The 27,021-nt window shown below is 33.7% G+C and overlaps 1 protein-coding gene across 1 annotated transcript; it reads left to right on the top strand.

Moving 5' to 3' along the window:
* The first annotated feature begins 21,768 nt into the window (after nucleotides 1-21,768).
* Nucleotides 21,769-22,704, top strand: LOC127552490 (olfactory receptor 11G2-like). Its single transcript, XM_051982993.1, has one exon. It carries the CDS (start codon nucleotides 21,769-21,771, stop codon nucleotides 22,702-22,704), a length of 936 nt encoding a protein of 311 aa, XP_051838953.1.
* The last annotated feature ends 4,317 nt before the right edge of the window (nucleotides 22,705-27,021 follow it).

Raw genomic sequence — 27,021 nt, 5'->3', positions numbered from 1 at the left:
TTTCTTGACATTTCTGGATTTTCATGACAATGTTTTCTCTTGATTCTCCTCATATCTGTCTAACTGATCATAACTGTCGAACTATCATTCTCCTTTGCTACTTCTTCATCCCTTACTACCTGAGGCTATAAACCATTAAAGTATCCTGGGTCCTCTTCTGTATACTCTCTCATGTGATGATCTAAAGAGATTCTGTAGGTTCAATTACTATCTCTATGCAGATGATTTTTACATATATATATAATATATATATATATATATATATATATATATAGAGAGAGAGAGAGAGAGAGAGAGAGAGAGAGAGAGAGAGAGAGAAAGGAGTATGGGGAGCTAATGAATATATATATGGTGAATACATATAATAAATATAATGAATATATATGTATGTGAAGACTAACCAACGAGCCCAGTTTTTATGAATACATACAATATGTCCTGTCATTGCAAAACCCACATGAACCTCAGAGCAGGTAAAGGATTTGAATGTAGATGATTCTTTCAGATTAATTTAAAAGTGTATATAGAGGAGGTAGCTAATGAAGATGTATATAATAAAGAAACAAGGTCTACATAGGTTTTTTTTTAAAGAATGTGAGTGACATGGGCACCCAACCCCTAAATGACAGCCTTCCAGAAAAAATTCCTTAAAAATCCCTGGTTAACTTTCTACTGAGGAATTTCTGTGGAAGATGCCTATGAAAGTCTGACTGATGCTCACAATACCTATTTCTTCAAAGTTCAGAGAAGGTTTATATTAAGTTTGCTCCAGGATTTGGAGTGTTTTAGATTTTATTTAAGTTACCCCAGACAGTGGGATAGTTTAGCTTAGTTTAAATTTCCCCCAGGAATGGGATAATTTAGGATTAAGATCAAGTTTTAGGTCTCTTTTTAAATTTCCCCCTAGTGGTGGTGAAGAATTATGGGTTCCATAATTTAATAGACTTCTGATAGCCAGAGACCAAGGAATACTCCCAAAAACTAGGGAAATGACTAAACAGTATGCTACTGAATTATGTCGTATCTGGCATAGATTTGCAAGGTATTCAAATGATGATTTGTATTTCAAATAGCACTTCCCCCAAAAAAATTTTTTTTTCATTGTTATAAATTTTTTTTAATTAAAACTAACAAATATATGCTTGTCTTATCATTTTGTCTACTTTTTTTGTTTCTTTGTAAAATGTTGGAAAATCTTTGCCTTATGATATATTTAGTGTTGCTGATAAATTCTGTTACCTTGAAACTAAAGGAAAATGCAGCCAGCCAGAAGAACTCCTAAAAAGCTGATACCAAAAAGCTTAGTATGCTGAGAAAGATTGATAAATTTCATATTTGAAGCATTTGTTCCAATACTCCCACATTAGATCTTCAGTGGGAAATTAGGTTTTTGTTTTGTTTTCTTTTGTTTTAAGAAAAGCACTAAAAACATCTTAGCAGATTCTAGGGGTTTAGAGACAGATCATTGTAAGGTTTTGGGGAAGAACTCCTGGGACTTCAGATAATTCCAGCAATTCACCCCCTCCTGAAATATCAGAGTGAGTTTTCTGGTACCACTATAGAATTTATTTTATGGCAAAATAAAAATTAAATTCTATTAAATTTTAGGAATAGATAGCACATAATTTTTTCTCTGAAAATTGCTAGGGTTTAGTATAATTAAGAAAGGTATTTATAATCCCAAATTGAAGAGAAATAAAGAGTGTGCAATTTACAATTTAAATTTGCCTGCCATTTAATCCTTCCATGGCCTGAAGGAAAAAAAAAAAAAAAAAAAAACAAAGAAAAGGTTGTTTAAATCAAGGAGCAGCTTAAAAATGTGAGTAAAATTTAATAAAAGAATGGAAAGAGGAAACCAAAAAAGGGCCTGGGAAGAAGAAACTACTTTGGACCCTCCCATCCCAGCTTAGAAACTCCTATGACTCCCCTAATTTAAAGACCCTCTCTGCTCTGATTCTTTTTAACTCCTCTCATCATATAAAAGTATTGAACAACAACAACAACAAAAAAAGACTGAAGAGATTTGGGGAAAGCAAAGTTACACTCCACTTTCAGAAATTCTTTAGCTATGTGATGATCTTAAGCAAATTATCTTATCTCTATTTGCCTCAGTTTCCCAATTAGGAAAGAGGAAAATAATAATAGTACCCACCTTCCAGGATTGTTGTGAAGAACAAAATGATATCATGATTGTGACATTAATGTCACACAATGACTAGTGCATAGTAAGTACTATGTAAACATTAACTATTATCATCATTATTATTATCATTTCTTTGAATGCAGTTACTCCCTAATTGATAATTCTATACTGAATTTTAAGTATGATTAATATAAAATACCAAAGATAATAAAAATTTTATGCAGAATAATTTGGAAATGCATTGGGCCGAATTTATATCAGCTAACTAGTAACAAGTTTTATTTACATGACATTGTATATGTCATTATTTATTGTATTTCTAAATTTTTTATATTATAAAATTTGAGAGATAGTTGAGTCAGAAATGTTGCTAGAAAACAACTTTTTTATCTGACTGCTATTATAAATTGAGCATTTAAAAGAATGTGATAAAAATAGAAATCTACCTGGTAATGTTATTGTGTTTGAAAGGAATAGTCAATTGTACATATTTGTAGTTTCATAAGAACTCATCTTTTTCATTGTTCTGTGTTATATTGGGGAGGGGAACCATAATGGACATATGAATAAAGACTATCTACATCCAGAAAAAGAATTGATGAGTAGGGGTATGTATAATATAATCTTACATATGTAGATATAGATATTTTTCTAATCATAGCCATCAGGGTTGGAGGAGGAAAAGAGAGAGGAAAAAGAAATTTACATCATAATTTTGTTTAATATTTGAATAGGATAGCAAGTTTTACATGGTAAATTTGCAATTTCATATACAATTATCTTTTTTAATTGTACTATATCATGGAAATGTTTATTTTACTCCATAAATTAAAAAGAAAATTTTAAATAAATAAAAGTCTAGCAATATATAAATAAATATCAGCATATGATACCTTTTAAAAATAGATATTTGAAAACTATTAAATTATATTTTAACCTTTAGTTCTAAAATATCAAAGTGGTTTTCCTTGATAATATCTTGAAACATGATCTCTAAGGTTTTTTATTGTGGCTTTCAAGTAGACCAATAATTTTTAAATTATCTCTTCTATATCTATATTCCAAGTCAATTGTTTTTCCTACAAGATTATCCTATTCAAAATCATATTTTCTTCTGGGCTTTTTTTTTTTCATTTTTTTGTTGTTTTATTGTTTCTTGATGTCACATGGAGTCATTAGCTTCAACTCGCTCATTCTTATTTTTAAAGCTTTTTATTTTCAAAGTTATAACTTTTTTAAATGGACTATCTAAACACTGAAAAGGGTGTTTATGTAAATTCATGTAAAGGTTTTTGAGAGTCAAATATAGTGACCATATATTTGAATAAATAAAATCTAACCCTATTTTGATAATGTTAAAATAGAATTTTGAACTCCAAATTTTACATGACTATCTAAGAAACTTCATAAGAAGACCAAACCAAATGGCACAAACAAAAATCTTTTTTGAAAATTATTACTTAAAGAATGATAACATAATTTTATCCATTTTAGAACTTACAATGGGGTTAGAAGAGAAATTAAAAAGAGAAATTTGGTCACTTCTATGTTTTTATATTTGGGGGGGTGGGGATACTGTAAATCAGAATATTGTGAATTCCATAAAAATAATCAAGATGATTACAGCTCACAATCATTGTTTTGTTTCAATTGGGATAAAGCAATAAAATGGCAAGAAAAATTGCTTTTTATTTTCAAAATATATTCAGAGTTTTCAACATTCACCGTTGCAAAATCTTCTGTTCCAAATTTTTTCTCCCTCCCTTCCACCCACCTCAAACCACAAATGGCAAATTATCCAATATATACTAAACATGTGCAATTCTTCTATACACATTTCCACAATTATCATGACAAGAAGAATAAGATCAAAAGGGGAGGAAATGAAAAAGAAGAAAAAGCAAGCAAATAACAATAAAAAAGTGAAGATACTATTCACTCAGGTCCCACATCCCTCTCTCTGGGTGCAGATGGCTCTCTCCATCACAAGTCCAATTTGAACTGATCTGAATCACCTTGCTGTTGAAGAGTTACATCCATCAGAATTGATTGTTGTATAATCATGCTGTTGCTATACAGCAACAGCATGTATACAATGTTCTCTTTGTTCTACTCACTTTTCTTAGCAAAAGTTCATGTAAGTCTCTCCAGGTTTCTCTAAAATCATCCTGCAGATCTTTTGTTATAGAATAATAATATTCTATAGCATTTATATACCATAATGTATTCTGCAATTCTCCAACTGAAAGACATCCACTCTGTTTCCAGTTCCTTGCCACTACAAAAAGTGCTGTCACAAACATTTTTGTACATGTACATCCTTTTCTCTCTTTTGCAATCTCTTTGGTTTATAATCCCAGTAGAAACACACTAGATCAAAGGATATGCACAGTTTGATAATACTTTGGACATAGTTCCAAATTGCTCTCCAGAATGATTGAATCTGTTCATAACTCCACCAACAATTAATGTTCCAGTTTTCCCACATCCCCTCCAACATTCATTCGTCCTTGTCTTTTCTTGTTATTTTGTCTTTCTGTGGCTCCAAGGTCATCGACCATTTTATGTGACCCAGACCCACTGCTAGCTCTAACCTGCACCAAGACTTCTTTGATAGAGTTTACCTGTTCTATCTTGAATTCTTTGCTTCTGTCTGTACCCTTCATTTAAATCATATAAACACATTCACTAGTCCTGAGAGCTGTATTGAAAGTTCCTTCAGCAGCTGGTTGCATCAAGCCTTCTCCACCTGTGTGTCCCATTTGGTTGTGGTATCACTGTTCTAGGGCTCTGTGATGGTGATGTTTGTGAAACCAACATCAGACCATGAAGCTGGAACCCAGAAGACTGTGAACATTTTTTTATTCTGTGGTGACCCTATTCTTAAACCTTTTGACCTAAAGCCTTAGGAATAAAGAGATAAAGGATGCCCTGAGGAAATTTCTGGATAAGAATTAAATTCTTAGGGGGAAGAAAGCCCTTAGAGAACCATATAAATTTTGAATTTCTTCCTCAATGAAATATCAAGAATAGCCAGCATATCTCCTGGCTCCACTATCACCTCTCCAAGTAAATTTCTACATGTATATCTCAATAGCACCTCAAATTCAGTTATTCAGAACTTATCTTTTCCCCTCAAAAAAAATTCTCTTTGCAAATTCTTTAATTGGGGGAAGAGGGAGTGTCAAGATGATGGAGAGCAGACATGACTTTCTGTGACCATCTCTGACCTTCCCTCAAACCAATAGTAGATTAAGCCTCTAAACTAGTTTTGGAATCAAAGAACCCACAAATATTTGGAGTACAAAACATTTCCAGAAGTAGATACCTTGGAAGAACTTCAGAACAGGTCTGATTCAAACAGTCAGGGATACAGTCTGCAGAGGCCAAACTACTGCTCAGGAAGACTGAGGAAAAGAGCTGGGGCAAGGAATCTTCTGTGAGACTCTTCAGCTACTCTGTCCTGGCTGATTTGCTACAAAAGGCCAATTGTAAACCACTGAACCCCAGAAGAAGCAGGACCTAGCAGTGATTACCCAGCACCAGAAGTCATCAGCAGAAGTGACCCAAGGCAAACTAAAGCAGCTGTCTCTCCTTTACATTGAAAAGACCTCAAGCCTCAAAAAAAAAAAAAAAAAAAAAAAAGAGCAAAAAGCAAGAATTCTCACCATAGACAGCTTTTATGGAGAGAGAAAAAAAACAGACTCTTAAAGGCAATCAGATCCAAATGAAGCCCCAAAGGAAGATATGAGCTGGTCCCCATTTCATAAGGCTTTCTTGGAAAAATGCATAAAGGATCATAAAAGAGAGTTAGAAAAAACTGGGGAAAGGAAATGAGATCTTTGCAAGAAGGGATGGGAAAAGTACATAACTCTCTACAAAATAGATTTGATGAAATAGAAAAAACATATAATGCCTTATAAAATAGATATGAAAAAACAAATTCTTTAATTGTATTGATGGTGCATCCATCATCACAGAACTCTGACTCAAAATCTTGGTCTCCTTTTACTCTTTTCTTTACTTCAGACCATGCTTATTGCACAAGCTTATAAGTTTACAATATTATTTCACATCTATCCATGTCTACACTTATATCACTGCAATTTTCATTATGTCACCTTCAATGAATCATTCCTAGACTATTGTAATTGATTCCTATCTGGTTTTCTTGACTTATCACTCCTATTCTTCTATCTTTTCTAATTTCTGATACTTAGGAATCATCTTACTCCTCTGATTAAAAAGATTCAGTGGCTTCCCATTTCCTTCAGGCTAAATACTTTTTTTGGTTTAGGAAATTACCTTTAAAAAGATCTTGGTTTTTAATTTTTTTTTACATTCTAGTTCCAATCTAGTTTCAGGATTTCCTTGTACATGTTGCCACTCTGTATGTTTTAGCTACTCCTTTCCTAGACCTTTCCTCCTTTTGATATCCTTGCCTTTCTTCTGTGCTTAGGTGCTTCCCTCTAAAGGATCTTATATGATACCCCCAAATAAGGGAATATTCTCTTCCTCAAAGTTCTGATAACATTTTGCCCAGAACTCTTCATACTTTTATAATATAATACTTTTCATTTATTTGTATCTATCCTCCCTGTCATAACTCAAGATCCTTAAGAACATAGTTAATTTTTTTTTATTTTTTTACTCCTAGTGCTTAAAACTGCTGTGCATGTATGTCTAAAGATTTGAATTCGATTACTAAATTTCATTAACCTTGGAAGTCTCTTAACTTTACTGGATTCACTACTACTTGTAATTTCTCAATACATAAATCTATAAGTTTTAGCAGATTTAGAATCAGGAAAGTCATCCATAACTTCTGAGTTTTTCAAAGAACTATGAAATGTGTTCCTTGTTGACAAATAGGAATGAAAAAGTGGAATTAGGGAGATTTTACCTTATCTTACTCGATATCTTTGGTACCAAAGACAATGTTGAAAATTTCCTCTTCTGAAGACTTAAAAGAATGACAAATCACTAAAGATTAATTGAACCATAAATTTACAACTGGAAAATGCCTCACAGATCTTTGAGTCCAACTCCTCATTTTTTACAGATGAGAAAACTAAAGAACAGAAAGAGACTAAGGGAACTTCCAAGCATTAGACAGGTAATAAGTGATTGAGGTGGGATTCAAATACAAGTCTTCCTAACTCCAAATCCAAGTATGTTCTCCTTGTGCCAACTCCCTTCTTGTTTCAAAGTTCTTTCATCATTTTATCATTATCTATTAACACGTGTACTGAATCAATAACTTCATAGAAAATTTGACTAAAAGTGAAATCATCTTGTATAATGCACATCTACAGAATGTTAATTGTAGAATTATAATTACAATTACAACATCTCTTTGAAGATAGGAACTGCTACAGTTTTATCTTTGTGTCATCATACCTAATACAGCGTCTGAAACATAGGTGTTCAATACATATAATTTCAATTGGACAGAAAAGAATTAATTGAATCAAACTAAAATGATGGATACAATATAAAAGGAGAAAAAACATAGCCCTAAAGTATAATACAAAGCATCAATCAAAGTATATCAAACTCATTTAAATCAAACAGTGGAAAGGAAAAGATTTTGTGACAAAACGTGAAAAATAGTTCTCAAAAAATATCTCATCATATTTAAACTTAAAAATATGCCAAACTTTTTCTTAGCAGTAGATTCATTAAATTTAGAGATGTACTCCTGAATTCACTGCCCCCTTTCAACTCAACAAGTATCCCAATATGACATTCCTATTTAAAGTCTTACAGATTTGGGTTGTTCTTTCACATTCAATTTATCTTAGGAAAAACTTTATACCATGGAACTCTTTTCAGAAAAAGATACTGCTAAAGCAGAATCTAAGTTCTTTGTTAGCAGAAACACTGTATTTTAAGCCTGGAAAGAATCATATTTTATAGTGCAATCTTTCCTTTCCTATCTTGCTATCTTGAGGGAGGAGGGATGGAAAAGGAAGACAGAAGCCACAATAGGTGTTTAATGGTCTTTTCATTATATTTTCTTGATAATACTATTTCTATAACATTGTTACCATTAAATCCCAATGATATTAAAAATTTTGGATCTCAGCAGTGTTTCTATTGGGCTTATATCCCAAAGAAATACTAAAGAAGGAAAAGGGACCTGTATGTGCCAAAATGTTTGTAGCAGCCCTGTTTGTAGTGGCCAGAAACTGGAAAATGAATGGATGCCCATCAATTGGAGAATGGCTGGGTAAATTGTGGTATATGAATGTTATGGAATATTATTGTTCTGTAAGAAATGACCAGAAGGATGAATACAGAGAGGCTTGGAGAGACTTACATGAACTGATGCTAAGTGAAATGAGCAGAACCAGGAGATCATTATACACTTCGACAACGATATTGTATGAAGACATATTTTGATGGAAGTGGATTCTTTGACAAAGAGACCTGAGTTTCAATTGATAAATGACGGACAAAAGCAGCTACACCCAAAGAAAGAACACTGGGAAACGAATGTGAACTATCTGCATTTTTGTTTTTCTTCCCGGGTTATTTATACCTTCTGAATCCAATTCTCCCTATGCAACAAGAGAACTGTTCGGTTCTGCAAACATATATTGTATCTAGGATATACTGCAACATATCCAACATATAAAGGACTGCTTGCCATCTAGGGGAGGGGGTGGAGGGAGAGAGGGGAAAAAAAATCGGAACAGAAACGAGTGTCAATATAAAGTAATTATTAAATAAAAAATTAAAAAAAAATTTTGGATCTCATTGAATAATTATTAAAGGACTTGAAAACAACAAAATAAATAGATGGGACTTCAAAATACAACATTCTGATATATACATACATGCATACGTACATACACATATGTTTACAGGTTACAGCTCCTCAGTTGAAAGGGAATTTCCTAAGGGCAGGGTACTTTGTGGGTTCTTGAATCTGTCTTTTATCAGTATATCTAATTTTTCCTCACCTCTCAATGCAGACCCTATTATCAGCTTCTACTGTACTAGAGATTCAATTAGGCTACAAATGAGAACTCTATATCCTCCACAATTCACAAGATTGTCCACTTTCAACTGGCTAAGATTGGGGGGGAGGAATGTAAAAGTGGAAACTATTCTCCCTCCATAAAAGATTTTCTCTTGGTGATTTGTCTGAAACTGTTTTCTCCTGTAGATTGATTTTCAAATCCTCACTGCCTAATTGGATTGCTATTTTAGAGAAGACTCACAGGGCATCCTAGGGTATGGTAGTTTAATACTTTTGATTAAGTGGTTGATTAATTTAACAAAGATATTCCCACCTGCTAAAGGCATCAGTGTCATAACATTTTGTTATCTACTTTAAATAATATTGGATTACTGATTGATTGGTTTATTGGACTCTCCAGAATTGTACATACATACATGTGCACATACATAGAAAGAGAGAGATCTATAGAGATAAAGAGTTATAGATTTAGAGATAGCTATACCATTGTTCAGTCATTCAGTTGTTTGATTCCTAATGACCCCATGGATTATAATATACCAGGCCCTTCCATATTTCATTATCTCCTGAAGTTTGTTCAAATTCATGTTCATTGCTTCTATATCAGTATTTAGCCATCTGCTACTCGACCATGCCCTTCTCCTTTTTGCCTTCAATCTTTCCCAACATCAGTGTCTTTCGCAATGATTCCCATCTTCTCATTATGTGGCCAAAATATTTAAGCTTCAGTATTTGACCTTCTAGTGTATGTCCTAAAGCAATTTCTTTAAGTCATCTCCAGGAGCACAATTCAAAAGCATCAATTCTGCAGCACTCAGTTTTCCTTATTATAGTCCAATTCTCACAATCTATATTACTACCAAAAGCGCAGCACTTTAAAAGCATCACCTTTTAGGATTTTAAATAGCTTGGCAAGAGTTCCATCACTTCCATTAGCCTTATTGTTAGCAATGTTTCCTAAGGTCCATTTTACTTCATTCTTCAGCATAACTGGCTCTAGATCAGTAACCATACCATTATAGTTTTTAGTGATATTAAGATTGTCTTCTATAGTTCTTTTGTGTATTCTTGCTACCTCTTCTTAATCTTTTTTGCTTCTCTTCTTCTACTCTATGCTTCTATTAAATGCCATTCTATATCTGTACCACAATGGAATAACAAACTTAATGTGATATATTTTAAAATTTTATTCTGTTACACCAGAAAAAAAGAAAGCAAACATTCTCTCTAATCTTCTAAATAACAATAAAATTAATTGTTATGTTAGGTTAATTCCTGATTTGTCTACTAATTTCCAATCACTGCAAAATCTTTGTAAAAATATTTTTCTTTTTTTATAATAATAGCTTTTATTTTTCAAAATGCATGTGAAAATAATTTACAACATTCATCTTTGCAAAACCTTGTGTTCCAAATTTTTCTTCCTCTCCTCCTTCCCTAGACAGCAAGTAATCCAAAATAGGTTAAACATGTGCAGTTTTTGTAAACATATTTCCATATTTATCATGCTGCACAAAAATGAGCAAAAAGTAAAAAGAACTCTGACCATAGATATAGTTACATAAGAAAAATCAAATAAAAAAGGAAAAATGAGAAAAAAAACAAGCAAACAATAACAAAAAAGATAGAAATACTAAGTTGTGAACCATATTCAGTCCCCTTAATCCTCTCTTTGTATGCAGATGGCTCTCTACATTACAAGTCTATTGGAATTAAGAACACTGGGAAATGAGTATGGACCACAACATAACATTTCCACTCTTTCTGTTATGGTTTGCTTGCATTTTTGTTTTTTCTTCTCAGGTTATTTTTACCTTCTTTCTAAATCTGATCTTCCTTGTGCAACAAGATAGCTGTATAACTATGTATACATATATTGTATTTAACATATACTTTAACATATTTAACATGTATGGGACTACCTGCCAATTACAGAAGGGGGTGGAGGGAAGGAAGGAAAAAGTTGAAATAGAAGTTTTTACAAGAATCAGTGTTGAAAAATTACCCATGCATATGTTTTGTATATAAAAAGCTATAATAATAATAAAAAAAAACTCCCGTACTGCATATACTGATATAGAAAAGCAATTGTTCTTGAGTATTGCCAGAGAAAGGTATATTTCCCATGTAAGACTTTAACCCATATTGTCCTGAAACCAAAATCAATCCACATTCTTGCTTGGTGATTCAATAGAATGCTGGACTTGTATGGTGTTCTTTTTCTTCTTTAAAATAATATAAAGGTTCTCTCTGGGAGAAGGTAGATTTCTTGGGGAGGTTTTCTTGGAGGCAGCTTTAGTATCAATTCAGATCAATAATTACCCCAAATGCAGCCAGCTGGTAAAAATACAAATGTTTGTTTCTCCTTCCAAGTCTTGTCGCTTTCCTTGGGCCCTGATAGCTAGATTGTTAGAGGCCTATCTCTCTGCTTGGTTCCAAGAGCTCCCTCTGAATGTCTCCAAATCCCAAGGTTTGTCCTTCAGCCTCTACCTCTGCTTTCTTCGGCCTCCAGCCAGCACAAAGATGAATCTGTCTCTCTTGCCTTCCAAAGTAATTCTCTCCTGGCTCTAGCTCAACTCCGACTCATGGCTTCTTCTGACTTGACACTCTCCTCTCCATGTAATTTGGCTGAATTCTGTCTGGGAGCCTCTGTCTGTATCTTACATATGAGAGAAAGGAATTGTGGGATTCGAGAGAGAGGGATTATGGGTTATTTCCCATAGTGCTCTCTGGCCCTAAGAGCTTCAAGGGAGGTATGAATTCACAAAGTTACAAAGTTTACTTTGTGAATCTCCCATACTTGTGAACTCCAATGAGTAAAGGTGTAAACACAAGCATTGTATCAATTAGTTCTACTTAGTACCTTGTTTCAGGTTCTGGCCCAAAACATCAACTCTAATGAGTTAGCAGTTTGTAAAGATTCCAACAGACCTGTACTTAGTGAGGCTTGAATTCAAATCCTACCTCAATCAGTAATAATCAGGCCAACCATGGCAAGTGATTTAATCTTAAATCTCCTAATTTCTCTCAATCTCAATTTCCCCATTGGTAAAAGAGAACAATAATAATAGCATTACCTCCTAAAGTTGTTAAGAGGATTAAATGAAAGAAAATGTGTAATGTGCTTTGCAAACTTTAAAGCATTACATAAATACAAGCTATTATTTTTATATACTATAACACAACTAAATATTAAAAAAATGTTCAATTTAAAAAGTCTATTGGAATTGCCCTGAATCACTGCATAGTTGAAAAAAGAAAAGTCCATCACAGTTGAATATCACATCATCTAGTTGTTGCTATGTATAATGTTAATACCCAAAACAATACAGGACTTGATCATGACCACCCAGCACAGGAAGGAAATCAACATTAAGAGTCCAGGGCAGCTACTGTTGCCTGTAGAGGAAACTTAGGACAATCCCCCCTTTGCCCTAAGAGCACACCTCAATCTTTAAAATGAGCAAAAAGTGAAAAGAATTCTGACCATAGATAGTTTTTTATGGAAAAAGAAAAGAACAAACCTCAAAACCTGAGGACACTAAAGGCAAATCATCTCCATATGAAACCCAAAAAAATAAATGAGTTGGTTCCCATTTCACAAGGCTTTCTTGGAAGAATTCAAAAAGTATCTTAAAAGATAATTGGAAGAAAAATGGGGGATGGAAATTAAAACATTGCAGGAGAATTTGGAAAAGGAAACAAAGAAATATCTGAAGAAAACTTCTTACAAAATAGATTTAGTGAAGTGGAAAAAGCATATGACTCCTTACAAAATAGATATGACAAAAAAGGAAAAAAAAAGTTTTTCCTTAAAAAACAGAATTTGTAAAATGGAAAAAATCCATTGAATAAAACAACTCATTTAAAAACTCAATTGACCAAATGCAAAAAGAGCTAAAAAAAAAAAAAAGCTAACTAAAAAAAAGAATTCACTAAAAATTAAAATTGAACAAACAGAAATGATTCAATGAGACATGAACAATCAAAGAAAACCAAAAAAAAAAAAAAAAAAGAAAAGAAAAAGTAAAAGAAAATGTAAAATATCTAATTGGAAAAACAACTGACCTGGAAAATAGGTCTAGGGGAGATAATTTGAGAATTATTGAACTTCCTAAAATGATGATGCTGAATGGTGAAAAAAAACAGCTTAGAGATCATCTTTCAAGAAATCTTCAAAGAAAACTGCCATGATGTCCTAGAACTAGAGGGTAAAACAGCCTTTGAAAAAAATCACCAATCACCTCCTGAAAGATACCCCAAAATGAAAACTCCAAGGAGTATCATGGCTAAATTTCAGAATTATCAGGCCAAGGAAAAAATATTGCAAGCAGCCAGTAAGAAACAATTCAACATCAAGAAGCCATAATCAGGATTACCCAGAATCAAAGGCCTGAAATCTGATATTCTGGAAAACAAAGTAACTTGAATTGGACCCAAGAATCAACTATCCAGAAAAATTAGCATTATCTTTCAAGAAAAAAAAAGATGGACATTCAATGATACAGGTGTATTTCATTTATTTCTTATGAACTAAAGGCTCTCTGAGGTTCATTACATTTGTACAGATATGGTCCTATGTCTCTGAGACATTGGGAAGAAAGGACTGGGATTATTTCCTTCATTTTAAAGATTAACAAACAGGAAGAAAACAGAGCATTTGTCTTAGGTCTTGGCATGAGTCATGGGGAAAAGGTCTAGGACTCCAGATTTCTGTCCACAACGATATGCTACCTGTCAAGACCATTATTCTCCTGGTGCTCATCTCAAACTTACATTCCAAGATAAAATACCAGGACCCTGAAGTAATACTGTAGACTGAAAGGATCCATTTTTCTTCTGTCCCTTAAGAGATCTTAAAAAAAAAAAAAAGAAAGAAACACAACTAGAATTGCCTTGGACATAAGATAGATGTTTTACAAGAATCATTTCTGAAACTCAGTTTTCAGAAAGAGCAGGCTCTTAAGAGAAGGTGAAAAAATAGGCACAAAGTTGTCCCCAGACACTATTCCACAGATAACTAATTGGTCCCTCAAAGAGTAGGGATCAAGGATTTACTCCAGAGGATGTGTTTTACTTATAATGCTTCTCTTTTCTCTAAAACACTAAGGAAGAGTTGCATCAACCCCACATCCATATCCTTTTCCTTTGCTGGTTTTTGGATAGGATAGATTTTTTTCCTCTTTTAAAAAATCATAGACTAATAGAATCTCAAAGTTGAAAGGGATCTCAGAGCTCAGTTAGTCCAAAACTCTTCCATGAAATATGAACCCTTTCAAACTATCTCCAAAAGAGCTCATCCAGCTTTTGCTTGAAGACCTGCAATAAGAAAATCTGAAGCACTCATGAGAAGAGAAGAAATAGCATCTTGACTTTGAGGTACTTTGTCTTGCTCCAAGAAAAAAAGGTGATATATACTTATAGAAAATACAGTAATGTAAATGCAAAAACTACCAGCTTCTTTCTGAGGCTACTTTGTTGCAAACTTACTGAATAGCTGAATATGCTATTTTCCCCTTTCAAATCCATTGTTTTTTATCACAATGCAAAACACAATTTTTATTTTCAAGGGCTTTAGCATATAGTATAATAAAATGGGAGGGGGTCAGGATTGACATCTTCATGTAATCTTCTGTCAAAATTGCTCACAGAAAGTAAATAGAGGAATGAGCTATCTGAACATACTGCTAAATCAGTCAAGCAGGCCTGAGTGGGTGGGAATTTATGGGTCTGGTAAATACCACCAAAGATCTTATCCAAGAGAGATGCCAGGCAAGTAGCCATAAAATAGCACAAAACAAACTCCTCTCTACTTCAAGTTCTTTATCCCTTCTTCAAGTTGAGGTTATCTTAAAGGCTCTAGATCCTCCAAATCTACCAAGCTGTCAACTAGAAGGGAAAGAAAGTAAGTATATAAAATTTCAGTAAAACAAGGTAATTCGTCTGGTGTAGACCAGAGGAACTGGTCTTCAACAAAGTATAACCATTTTTTGGTTTTGTGTCTTATTGGTAAATATATATTGTCAAAGCAATTTGTAATGATACAACTTCAGTGTCATTTTTCTTGTGTCCTCAGAAACCATCAATTAAAAAATATCTCTCCAAAAGAACTTCTGAAGGAATCTATCTATCATTTTTAATGGCTGCAGGTTATATTTAGAGCAAGCCAACAGGACAGTTTTCTCATGTTAAGCAGAATAAAAGAATAAAAGGATAAATGCAAATAAGTGATGATACTGGCTTCTTAAATTTAATCTTTTTCTTTGCCCATAATACATTTTGGCACACTGAGTACTAAAAAAAATTAGTGACATTGCACAGACTACGTCAACACACACACACACTCACACATACTCAAGAAATTCTATGGCAGCTAGATTGCACAGTGGATAGAGTTATTGGCCCCAAAGTCAGAAGGAGCTGAGTTCAAATCTGGTGTTAGATATAGATTATACATATAACTCTAAGTCACTTAATTCCAATTGTTTGCCTTCCCCAAAAAAAATTTCCAGTGATTCTATATTACCTCCTAAATCTAACATAGAATTCTTTAGGAATTAAAATTTTTCACATTCTGGCCCCTTCTTACCCTCTGTTGAATTTTATACTCATCCTTGCATTCCAAAGTCTAATCATACTGACCTACCTCCTGTCCCTCACATCCCAACTGACTGTCTCCCATATTACAATGCTCCTCTTATTTACCTCTGATTCTTGGTTTCTTTCAAGATTCAGCTTCTAGAGAAAATTATCCATGAAAAGATCTGACATCAATCCTGTTAAAGATCATAGGATTTGGTAAAATAGAAAAAATATACCAAAGATTAAATGTTTCCCCAAGTTTTCAAGTAAGAAATATCAGAGTCAGCTTTCAAATACAGGTTTGGGAGGTATTGTTTCAAATACAAATATGGGAGGAACTTCAGAAATCATTTAGCTAAATGTTCTAATATAAAGAAGAAGAGACAAAAAAGAAGTGATATACTCAATATCGCATAGATGGTGGTGGTTTAGTCATGTCCAATTCTTTATGACCCCATCTGGGGTTTTCTTGCCAAAAATATTGGAGGGCTTTGCCATTCCCTTCTTCAGTCCATTTTGTAGATAAGGAAACTAAGGCAAATAGGGTTAAGTGACTTATCTAGGGTCACCCAGCTAATAAGTGTCTGAGACTACATTTGAATTCAGGAAGGTGAATCTTTTTTATTCCAGGGGCCCAGCACTATATCTATCCATTATACCAACTAGTTGCCCAACCTTGCTGTCACAAGGTAATAAGAGGCAAAGCTGGGAGTTAAATCCAGACTCCACAACCAGTTTAGGAAAGTAACACAAGACTGAAAAAAAAAAAAAAACAATTAATATGGAGCTTAAAAATTTGTATTTGAAATCTGGTTCTGATATTTCTTACTTGAAAACTTGGGGAAACATTTAATCATTGATATATTTTTTTTCTATTTTACCAAATCTATTTTGAAGAAATTGCTTTCTTCAATCTTTATTTCCTTTTCCAAGTTATTGATTTCTGTCATAACTCTCATTTCTTTTTCCAATTTTTCTTCTACTTTTCTTACTGATTTTTAAAATCCTTTTTGAGCTTTTCAAAGAGAACCTTTTGAGCTTGAGACCAATTCATATTCTCTTTTGAGGCTTCACATGTAGGCATTATTAATAATGGCCATTATTGTTTTCTTCCAAGTTTGTGTTCTAATTTTCCCTGTCACAATAATAGCTTTCTATGTAAGGGTTCTTGGATTTTTGCCCATTTTTTAAGTCAAGCTCTGCTTCTAAGGCACAGTAGAAACTGTCACGAATGGGAGCCTTGTTACTGGTTTTCCACCCTGGGGCTGAAGATGCTGCCCACTTTCTCACTGCTCTGGATTGACCTAGTCTAGTCAAGCCTGTTGTTCCAGGGTTTGAAGGCTTGCAATTTGCCTTCTACAGAGGGGTTGGGGCCTTCATAAGTAGCCTGCTGAGCCAGGACCAAAGGGTCTCTGCTGATGATTTTTGCTATGGCAAAGAGCTTCAGGTTTGATTGTCCACACCAAGCTTGTGCTGGGCCAATCGTCCCTTTTACCCAAGTGATACAGATCTTTCCTGAAGTCCTTCTAAGTTATCTTAAGCTAGAAAAAAAATTTCATTGCATCTTTTGTGGTTTCTATCATTCTAGAATCTGTTTAGAGGTTTGATTTAGTGTTGTTTCTGAGGGAAACTGGCTTCTTTCCACCATCTTGGCACTGCTCATTTAATTTTTCTATTATTTTCTCATTTGAAAAATGAGACAGATTCTGAATTCCCTTCTAACTCTAAAACTAAGCTTTTGAAATCCTATTTAAAATACACAGAATTGAATTCACTTCAGTGATATCACAAGCTAAAATATTCTCCCTCCATCCCTCTGTACCTTAATGTTTGGTACTGAAATAGCATATGTAGCAGCAGTAGTCACTCCTAGGTCCAATATAGGATATTCTTGGGAGGTCTCTACATAAGCAAATAGAGCTGAGGAAATCCTCTTGAATCTGCCCAATAGCATGCAGGTAGTGGCAAGTAGTCTAGATTTTAGTTGCTCTTTCAACTCTCTCCAGTTGTCTTTCAAGTCTAGATAAATATTAATATGTGAAATTGTACTAAATTTAGTAGGGGGGAAGGTGATGAGCCATGTGGAAATTGCCATCCAAACCAAAGAAATTAAGTTCCATGTCATTAGCTGTTACTTGAACTCCTCAAATATTTCTACCAATGTTGTACTTTTCTTTGCTTGATTAAATTTGATGATATTTTAATATTTCTTGTCCTTAATATAATATTTTTCTCCATTGCTGTCTGCCTGGGAATTCAAATGAAATAATGCATATTACTGCAATTTGAAGACTATAAAACCCTATAGATAAAAACAAAAATAAATATATAACTATAGTCAAAAGTATAAAACCATCTAAATACACAATAAGTATAAGTTCATGTGTTCCTTGTATTTATACATAAAAACACCACTTTTAGCATTTCCCCCCAATATTCATTTCTCTAGAATGTTTTCTTTTTGCCTTGTTTTATAGGCAAGGAAGAAGCATTATGAAAAGATTTAGCTTTTTACAAAGAAGATAAATGTTTCAAGAGACATTCATTATTTTAGTTTCATGGGCACAAGTCAAGATTTAGTGATAAAAAGTCTTTCATTCAAATCCTAACTCAGACAGCTACTAGCTGAGTAAGCTTTAGCATATTATTTAATTTCACTGTCATTCAAGTTCCTCATCTGTAAAAATAAGGGGATTGTATTGGAAAGCCTCTAAGGTTCCTTCTAATTCTGAAATTCTGTCATTCTACTGACATCTAGGAAAATAGTTTTCAGTGTGAAGATTATGCAACCTATGATTTGATATACAAGCCACATTAAGAAGAAGAAAAAGAATAACAATAAGGACAACAGTCATTTAAACTTTAGTAGAACAGTGGTCTTATAGATCTGGTAATTCCTTTTAAGATACTAAGCATCATTCATTCATACTTACTAATCACATATAACAATTGCTCATTTTCTTCCTAAGTTCACAGGAAATTGATTCATAATCTTGAAGGCTCTCCTTTAGCTCTGTTGATAATACAAAAATATCAAAGGAACACTGAAGCTACTCATCAGCTATTTCTAAAGTTCATCACGTGATTGCCCAATTTTCTTTTTTTCCATAATTCACTTCCCCTTGATTTCATTTTGCTTGGGTAATGATATTTAAATAGCATTTTTAAATTCCAGAGTGATTTTTACATACATTATTTCACTTGACTCTCACAATAACTCTAGGAGGTAGATATTATACTAATGTTTTATACAAAGAAACTGAGACTCAGTGAAACTAAATGAATTGTTCACATGCACACAGATTCTAAGTCTCAAAGACAGGATTTGGACTCATCTTCCAGACTTTAAATTCAATACTCTCTACTGCTATGTTCTCATCTCCTGTCATGCTTCCTAAAATTTCAGCATTAAAAGAAAATTCAAGAATAGTAACACCATTTGGCTGTTGGCCACCTTGCAGTTCAACTTTTCATGGCAGATTAAAACTAAGTACTGGGAAACATAATATCTATAGAAGCATGGGGAAAACTACAACTAGGAGATGGGTTTTGAAAGGAGATGTTCATCACAGAACATCATAGAATAACTTCTTCCATTCCCAAATTCGATCTAATCTTTACTAATGGTCTAAGAAAATGTATTTAAATACCAACAATTTGCCCCATATAAAATCTACCAATCAAGAAAGGCTACAGGAAGGATTCCAGCTATAGGGATATAAGCTAGTCATTTAAATGAAAATTTGTGGATGATGAATGGATATATCACATATTTGGGAAATTAGATCATCTTCAGAGAGCATGTGGCATTGACTTGTCATCAATCCAAGACTTCTCTGAGAGGCAATATCATACATGGGAAAGAGCTCCATGTTATGATTCAAATAAACACCGTTAGTATTTATCATTTGTGTGATCTTGGGAAAGTCATTTTACTTCTTAGGACCACAGTATTCTTATCTATAAGATGAAGGTATTTGGATGACATAGCCCCTGAGTTCCCTTCCAACATGACATCTATGATGAGGCAAGGATATTAAAGTGGCAGCAGTGTGAAGAATGAACTAAAGAAATTAGAGGCCAGCAAAAAAAGTTATATGTGCTTTAATTGGAGTATGACATATGAGTAAAGAGAAGAAGATAGTTACAAGAGATTCTGAGAAGGGAGAATTGATAAGAATTGCCAACTGATTTGATATGGGCAGAGAAAGTCAAAGAAAAGTAAATGATAACTTTGAGATTGTATGCTTGGATTACTAGAAAGATGTCATTGCCCTCAACAGAAATTGGAAAGTTCAGAACAAGAGTAGGTTTGGTGAGGTAAGGTAACGATTCCTATTGTGGATATATGAAAGTAATATGCCTAAAGTATTCCATGTATAGATATCCAGTGGGCAATTGGCATTCAAGTTCAAAATAATGACTATAGTATGTAGATGTTGGAATTACCTGCATAGAGCAAATAATTAAACCCACAAAAGCTGATGGGCACACTAAGATAGAGCTTAAAGAAAGAAGATAGTATGGTCCAGGAAAGAGCTTTAACAAACTCTTCTCATTGATATTTAGGAGATGGAACTACCAAGAAAGGAGACTGAGATGCAATTGTGAAATGAGTAGAAAAAATAAGGAAGTAGTGTCACAAAAGTAAAGAAGAAATCATTCAGGAGGAGGGAATGTTTTAGAATGTCAAAAGCAACAAAGATATCAAAGAGAATGATGACTGAGAAAAAGTTATTGAGACTTAGCAGTTAAGAGATTAATGGTACTTTTCAAAAAACATTATCTCCATAGCCCAGATTTCATCAAGTTGAGAAGTGAGCAGAAGATGAGGAAATAGAATTAGTATGTGTAAATTATTCGGGGGGAGGGGGAGGCCAACCAACAAAATGAGAATAAATAAAAGATGTTTTGAGGATAGGAGGATAAAGGAGTCTTTAAGAAAATAAGGGTTGTATATATAGACATAAGGAAAGGAGACAATGGTTAAAGAGTGGTTGAAAATGAAAAAAAGAGGAGGAAATAATCAAGGCAGAAAACTCCTGGAGAAGAAAAGAAGAATTGGAGTAAGATCTCAACTACAATTGCTGATCTTGTCATAAAAGAGGGCATCTCTTCACTGGAGACTACACCAACGGAGAAGAAAATAGCACATGATGTAGAGTGGTTTTGCATTGTTGAGTAGGAAAGGAGGAGAAGTTAATGATATATGAGCTCAATTTTTTCAGAAAAGCATAAATGAAAGTTATTCATGGTATCCTAAAATACTTAGTTCAGTTCTTAACTTTAATTGTATTAATAACTTAAAACTTCACTAAAGCTTTTGGTACAATCAGTATAGAGAAAGAGAATGATTAGCAAAGTTAAAGGAGGATAATAATAGAAGGCTCAAAGCTTCAATTACCATGACCTAAGAATCTCCTATTTTACTGATGTTAAAATGAAGTATCCTCCTTTAAACACCAAATCAAATGCCAGCTACTTCACAACTCCTATTTTTTTGACCTCTTGATCTATAATGACAAATACCTTCCTATCCCAAATATGTTTTATATCTCTCTGACACAGTCATCATGTATTATTTTGGATTATATCTAGCCTGTTTGGATAGTGTATAGTGATAGAAAATGTAGGGTTTTTTCTCATTTTAAGGGATTTTCCATCTTGAGGAATTATTAGAAACTTGGAAGATAGGAATTCATGGACCTTGGTCCAGAGAAGCCCAAGTAGTTTTTCTCTAAGCTTCCCTGATCCAATGAGTCTCTTGTCTCCCATTATTCTTCAGGTTTTCATTCCAGCTAGGAAAAACCATTCTTCCTTGCTATTACAAGGCTATAATAATATTTGTTAGTATACAATTCCTTTGCTATACTACAAGCCCTAATGGGCAGAAGTCTTAATATAATGAAGCTTTATGTATATATTTCTCTAATATTCTGCACTCACTATTGATTTTAAAATGTGTGTTAAATTTTTCTTTTTAAGACCTTCAAAGAGTGTAAAAATTATTTATTTTCAATCAATAACCTTTGTTTGTTATGTAGATTATAGGCAAATGAAAATTTTCAACACTAACCACAGTTCCAATAGTACTTCTGGTTTCATCCTCCTTGGATTCCCCTGCAGCAGAGAGATTCAAATCCTACTCTTCATATTCTTCTTGATCATCTACATCCTGACACTTCTTGGAAATGGTTCTATCATCTGTGTTGTATATAGGAACAAACAACTTCATACCCCCATGTACCTCCTCTTGGCCAACTTCTCCTTTCTGGAGATCTGGTATGTCACTTCTACTGTACCTAATATGTTGGCCAACTTTCTCTCTAATACCAAGACTATTTCCTTCTCTGGATGCTTCCTCCAGTTCTACTTCTTCTTCTCCTTAGGTGGCACAGAATGTTTTTTTCTGGCCATCATGGCATTTGATCGATATTTGGCCATCTGCTGGCCTCTGCATTATCCCACCATCATGACAGGACATCTCTGCATCAATTTGGTGGTCAGCTGCTGGGTGTCTGGATTTCTCTGGTTCCTAGTTCCCATAATTCTCATCTCCCAACTGTCCTTTTGTGGCTCCAAAGTCATAGACCACTTTCTTTGTGACCCAGGCCCACTGCTAGCTCTCACTTGTACCAGAGCCCCTTTAATAGAATTCACCTGCTCCATTGTGAATTCTTTGCCACTATTTATTCCTTTTCTCTTCATCATGATAACTTATGCTATGGTTCTGAGAGCTGTGTTAAGAGTTCCTTCAGCAACAGGTCGGCGTAAAGCCTTCTCCACCTGTGGATCCCATTTGGCTGTGGTATCACTATTCTATGGCTCTGTGATGGTGATGTATGTGAAACCAACATCAGGCCATGAAGCTGGAACCCAGAAGATTGTGACCCTCTTTTATTCTGTGGTGACCCCATTCTTAAACCCTTTGATTTATAGCCTTAGAAACAAGGATATGAAGGATGCCCTGAGGAAAACCTTGAACACCTGAACAATAAATAGTCTTTATGGAAGATATCCTTGGGGCCTGAGATAGATGTGCAATATCTCTCTTAGGTGAAAAAAATCAAGAATGAAAAAACATCAATATATAAGAAATATATTCCTTCATTTCTAGTGGTCTTTTAGACATCTCTACCATGACATTCCACTTGTGTTTCAAAGTCAACATGGCCAAATGTGAACTCATCATCTTTCACTAAAAATGTGCCCCTTTTTTCCATATTTTTATCAATTACTCAATCATAGGAGAATGATCATTTGTCCAATAGTGAAGTTCAAAATATAGGCATTATCTATTATAAATCCCTTTCCCTCAGCCTTCACATCTAATCTGTTCTTAAATCCTTTCAGTTCATTGGTTTCTTGATTTCCATTCACAAAGTTACTATCCTCATTACCTCAACTACAAAAATGTAACAGTCTCCTAATTCATCTCCCTGAATTTTGTCTTCCTTTTTTTCCAATTTACTCTACCTACTTGTTAAAATAAATATCCAAATGAACAGATAGAATCATGTCATTTACTCCCTTACTCAAAAGCTTTCAGTGGCTCAAAAGGGCTTATCAGATAAAATAAATATTTTCATCTGAAACTTTATGGTCCTCAGTAATCTAACTCCAACCTTCCTTTCCATATTTTTTCTCTTTTTCCATTTCTACATACTATGTTCCAGGCAAAAATTACTCTTCTTTCCCAATATTACCAAAAAGTTCAAATATAATACCTTATGCCTAGAACATACTTTCTCTACATTTCCATCTTTTTTCCTTTCTCTTCCTTAAAAGTCAAGATCATAAAACTCTTTTTCCATGAAGTTTTTTCTAATTCTTCCAACTTTAAGTAATATCTTCTATTTTAATTCTCTGAGACCTTGCATAGACCTTTTTTAAAAAAAAAAGTTTTTTATTTTTGTTTTTTTTAATGACATTTACAAATTACTCTCATTTTGTGAGAAGTTTCACAATCTAGAAAAACAATTTAAGCAAAATTAATAATAAAGTAACTTCATCGAAAGTGTTTATAACATTTAACATCTAGGGGCAGCTAAGATGGTACAGTGAATAGAGTGCTGGTCTTGAAGTTAGGAGGACCTGAGTTCAAAGCTGGCCTCTGACACTTAATACTTTCTAGCTATGTGACCCTGGGCAAATCACTAACCTCAGTTGCCTCAGCAATCTCCCCCATTCATAACCTCTTTACTTTTTTTAATTAGCCAAGAGTTTTTTCCCTCTTTTTCCCACCTCATTAGAGAAAAAAAAAAGAGAAACAAAGATTTTTAACAAATATGAATCATCATAAGGGGAAAAGTCATTTAACTGCATATGTGTCTATCAATATTTATAACTCTGTACCTTAATCTATCACCTTTTTATAATAGCATATTTCATCACTGGTCCTCTGTAATTATGAATGGTCTTTATAGGTTTTATAGTTTTCAAAATAGTTTCTTTTATAATATTATTATGTAAATTGTCCTGGTTCTGCTCATTTCATTCATGATTAATTTATATAAGCTCTCAAAACTGTTCATTTTTATGATATTGTTGATATAATTTCCATTGTTTTCTGATTTTTTTCATTTTACTCTTGAGAGGGAAACGACCCATTTGTACAAAAATATTTATAGCAGCTCTTTTTATAATACCATAGAATTGGAAACTGAGAGGATGCCTATCAGTCAAAGAATAGCTAGGTTGTTATTTATGAATATGATGGCATACTATTGTATTGTAAGAAATAAGAAAATAGATTATTTTTTTAATGATTTTATCTGTATCTTTTTTTACATTCTGCTTTATCGCAATTTAGATCTGTAAACATCTTATCTGACTATTCTATTATAAGTGCTTTAAGAATAAGGATTGTATTGAGTTTTGTTTTTGCAAAATTCACATAAAGAAGGCAGGCAATAAATGTTCGTGCTATTTAATGGAATTCGGTCATTAAATTTTACTATTGTATTCTTTATTTTTGCTGACTTTCCTTAAATTTGTAGCTTGACAAGCTCTAATTTTTACAAATTTTGTCAAAATTAAAACCATGTAGGAAAGTGACAATTTTGTGATTCCTTTCATAACTGTAAAATATAGTGCTAGTGAATGTATGAGACATTGTGATATAATGGATTGAGCAATAGTTCACAAGTTAGAGGAACTATGATGGAATTTCAGCTTTGTTCTTTATTTGTTGGGATACTAAACAAATAATTTTACAAGTCTGGGCTTTAATTACCTGGTCTACTATAGAAGGGATTGGGACTAGACAATTTCTGAGGTCAACAACCAGCTCTAAATTCTGTGTACAAATACCTGATTCCTATGACAGAAAAGAAAAATTTGTACTCCATCAACAAGTATTTTTAGGCATAACTGTGTGTAAGGCATGATGCTAAGTACTAGGGATACAAAACTAACAATAATAAAAAAATTAGTAATACTAAAAGTACATTTCCATGTACTTTAAATTTTGCAAAATGCTTTAGAAATATTATTTGATTTTATCCTTACAAAGAAAGAACCCCGGGAAATAGGTGCTATTATTATGCTCAATTTGCAGAAATGAAAACAGAAAAAAGTTATTTGCCTAGTTTACACAGCTAGTCTGAGGTTAGTTTTACCTTAAGTCTTCCTGAGTCTAGACTCGGGACTCTATTTATAATTCAACCTGTGGGTGCTCTGCCCAAAGAAATATAAATTTTGGTCTCCGAACCCTCACATGATATCTTGGGGCTTACTAATTTTTTTTAAAAACCATGCCTTAAACCCAATTAGCTCTGGCTCTCACTGATTGGCCAACAACAGGTCCCAGTTCAAACCTCACTGGGTCATGCATTGTTTGGGCTTTGATGGCTCAAAGTGAATATAAATAGCCAGTGTTTCTGCTTGGCCATAAATCCTGAGGGTTTTCTCTTCCCTGACTGATTTTCTTTTTTGATTAAGTAAAAGAGGTCACCTTTTGGCTAATTTCTTACCTTGCCTAAATCACTGAATGGGTGTTGCCTGGGAAAAGCACTTTACTTAAAAAGGCTAAGGTCTCCCAGCACTCAGGGTCATTTCCAGTCATCCTGACCTCTATCTTGCCACTGGATTCAGAAGACTCTAGAGGAGAAAGTGAAGTCAGTAACTCTGCACAGCTCCTTAACCTAAATCCAATTCACTAGCTAATCATGACATCACTTTCCTGATATAATGATCCTCTTCAACAATGAAAGACAAACAATAACAACAACCAAACTGTTTCTACAAGAAATAAAACAATCTTTACTTACAAGATGCTTATATTCTAATGGGGTCATTCATTGATTTTGTTATTTTTTTTTTTAATTAAATATCTTTGGTACCATAGAATGTGCAAAGTTCTTTTCAATTTTGAGGCCTTCAAAGAATGAATAAATTACACAAACCTATAATTTAAATTATTTAAGAAAGATTATTATTGTCATCATTCTAATTATGATAGAGCACAGAGGTATATTGAAATATGTTGAAACTTTAGGACTCTCCCTGTACAGGCACACTAAATGATGGGGCATAGAGATTGGGCCTCAAAAACATATTGTGGTTTCAGGTGGTGAAATAAAGCATTTCAAAATAATTTGCAGACTTAGACCATCTCCAAATCAAGAGGCAAAAATTTTATTACACTGCTGACAGCAGACTAAATTCCAAAAGATTGTTTTAGTAATTAATAAGGGGAAAGACACTAGCTAAGTTCCTTAATGGAACTTACCACTAACAAAGGGAAAGATGCTATGAGACAGAGCAAGTTCGTAATGAACTAGCTATAACAAAGGGAAAGACAGCATAGGACAAGCAAAATTCCTAAAAAACTTGCTGCCATGAGGCAGGCAGTTCCTAATGAATCCACCATTGTTAACACTTAGTAGGCAAAATTCCTAATGAACCAGTCATTATGATATTTAATAAGTGTTCTAATCTTAAAAGGAGTTAATGGGGAATTATGGAATTGACTAATGGCCTATCCCTGAAAGGAATTAGCCTCCAAAAAGGAGTTAGCAAAGAAATGGGATATCAATAATTTCTTTAATAGAAGAAAAATAACCTCAAGAGTTGACATTGTAACTAAGCCTTATGTTTTAATAGAGTAAGTGCGGGGTCATAATAACTTTGTCCATGCAAGGAATTTGATAAGAAACAAAAAGTCCACATAAAAACAAAATGTCCAGTTAAGGGGATGATCTTCTCAGTGCTCCTCCTTGCTAGCCTCAGGATATAACTTGGAGAATAATTCAAAAATTTTCCTGTTAATGCTCTTCCCTTGACTTACCCAGCTACCAAGGACCTG

The sequence above is a fragment of the Antechinus flavipes genome, chromosome 2 (assembly GCF_016432865.1).
Source record: "Antechinus flavipes isolate AdamAnt ecotype Samford, QLD, Australia chromosome 2, AdamAnt_v2, whole genome shotgun sequence".
Lineage (NCBI taxonomy): Eukaryota > Metazoa > Chordata > Mammalia > Dasyuromorphia > Dasyuridae > Antechinus > Antechinus flavipes.
The sequence above is the reverse complement of the archived record's forward strand: the minus strand, read 5'-3'. Positions and strand labels throughout refer to the sequence as shown.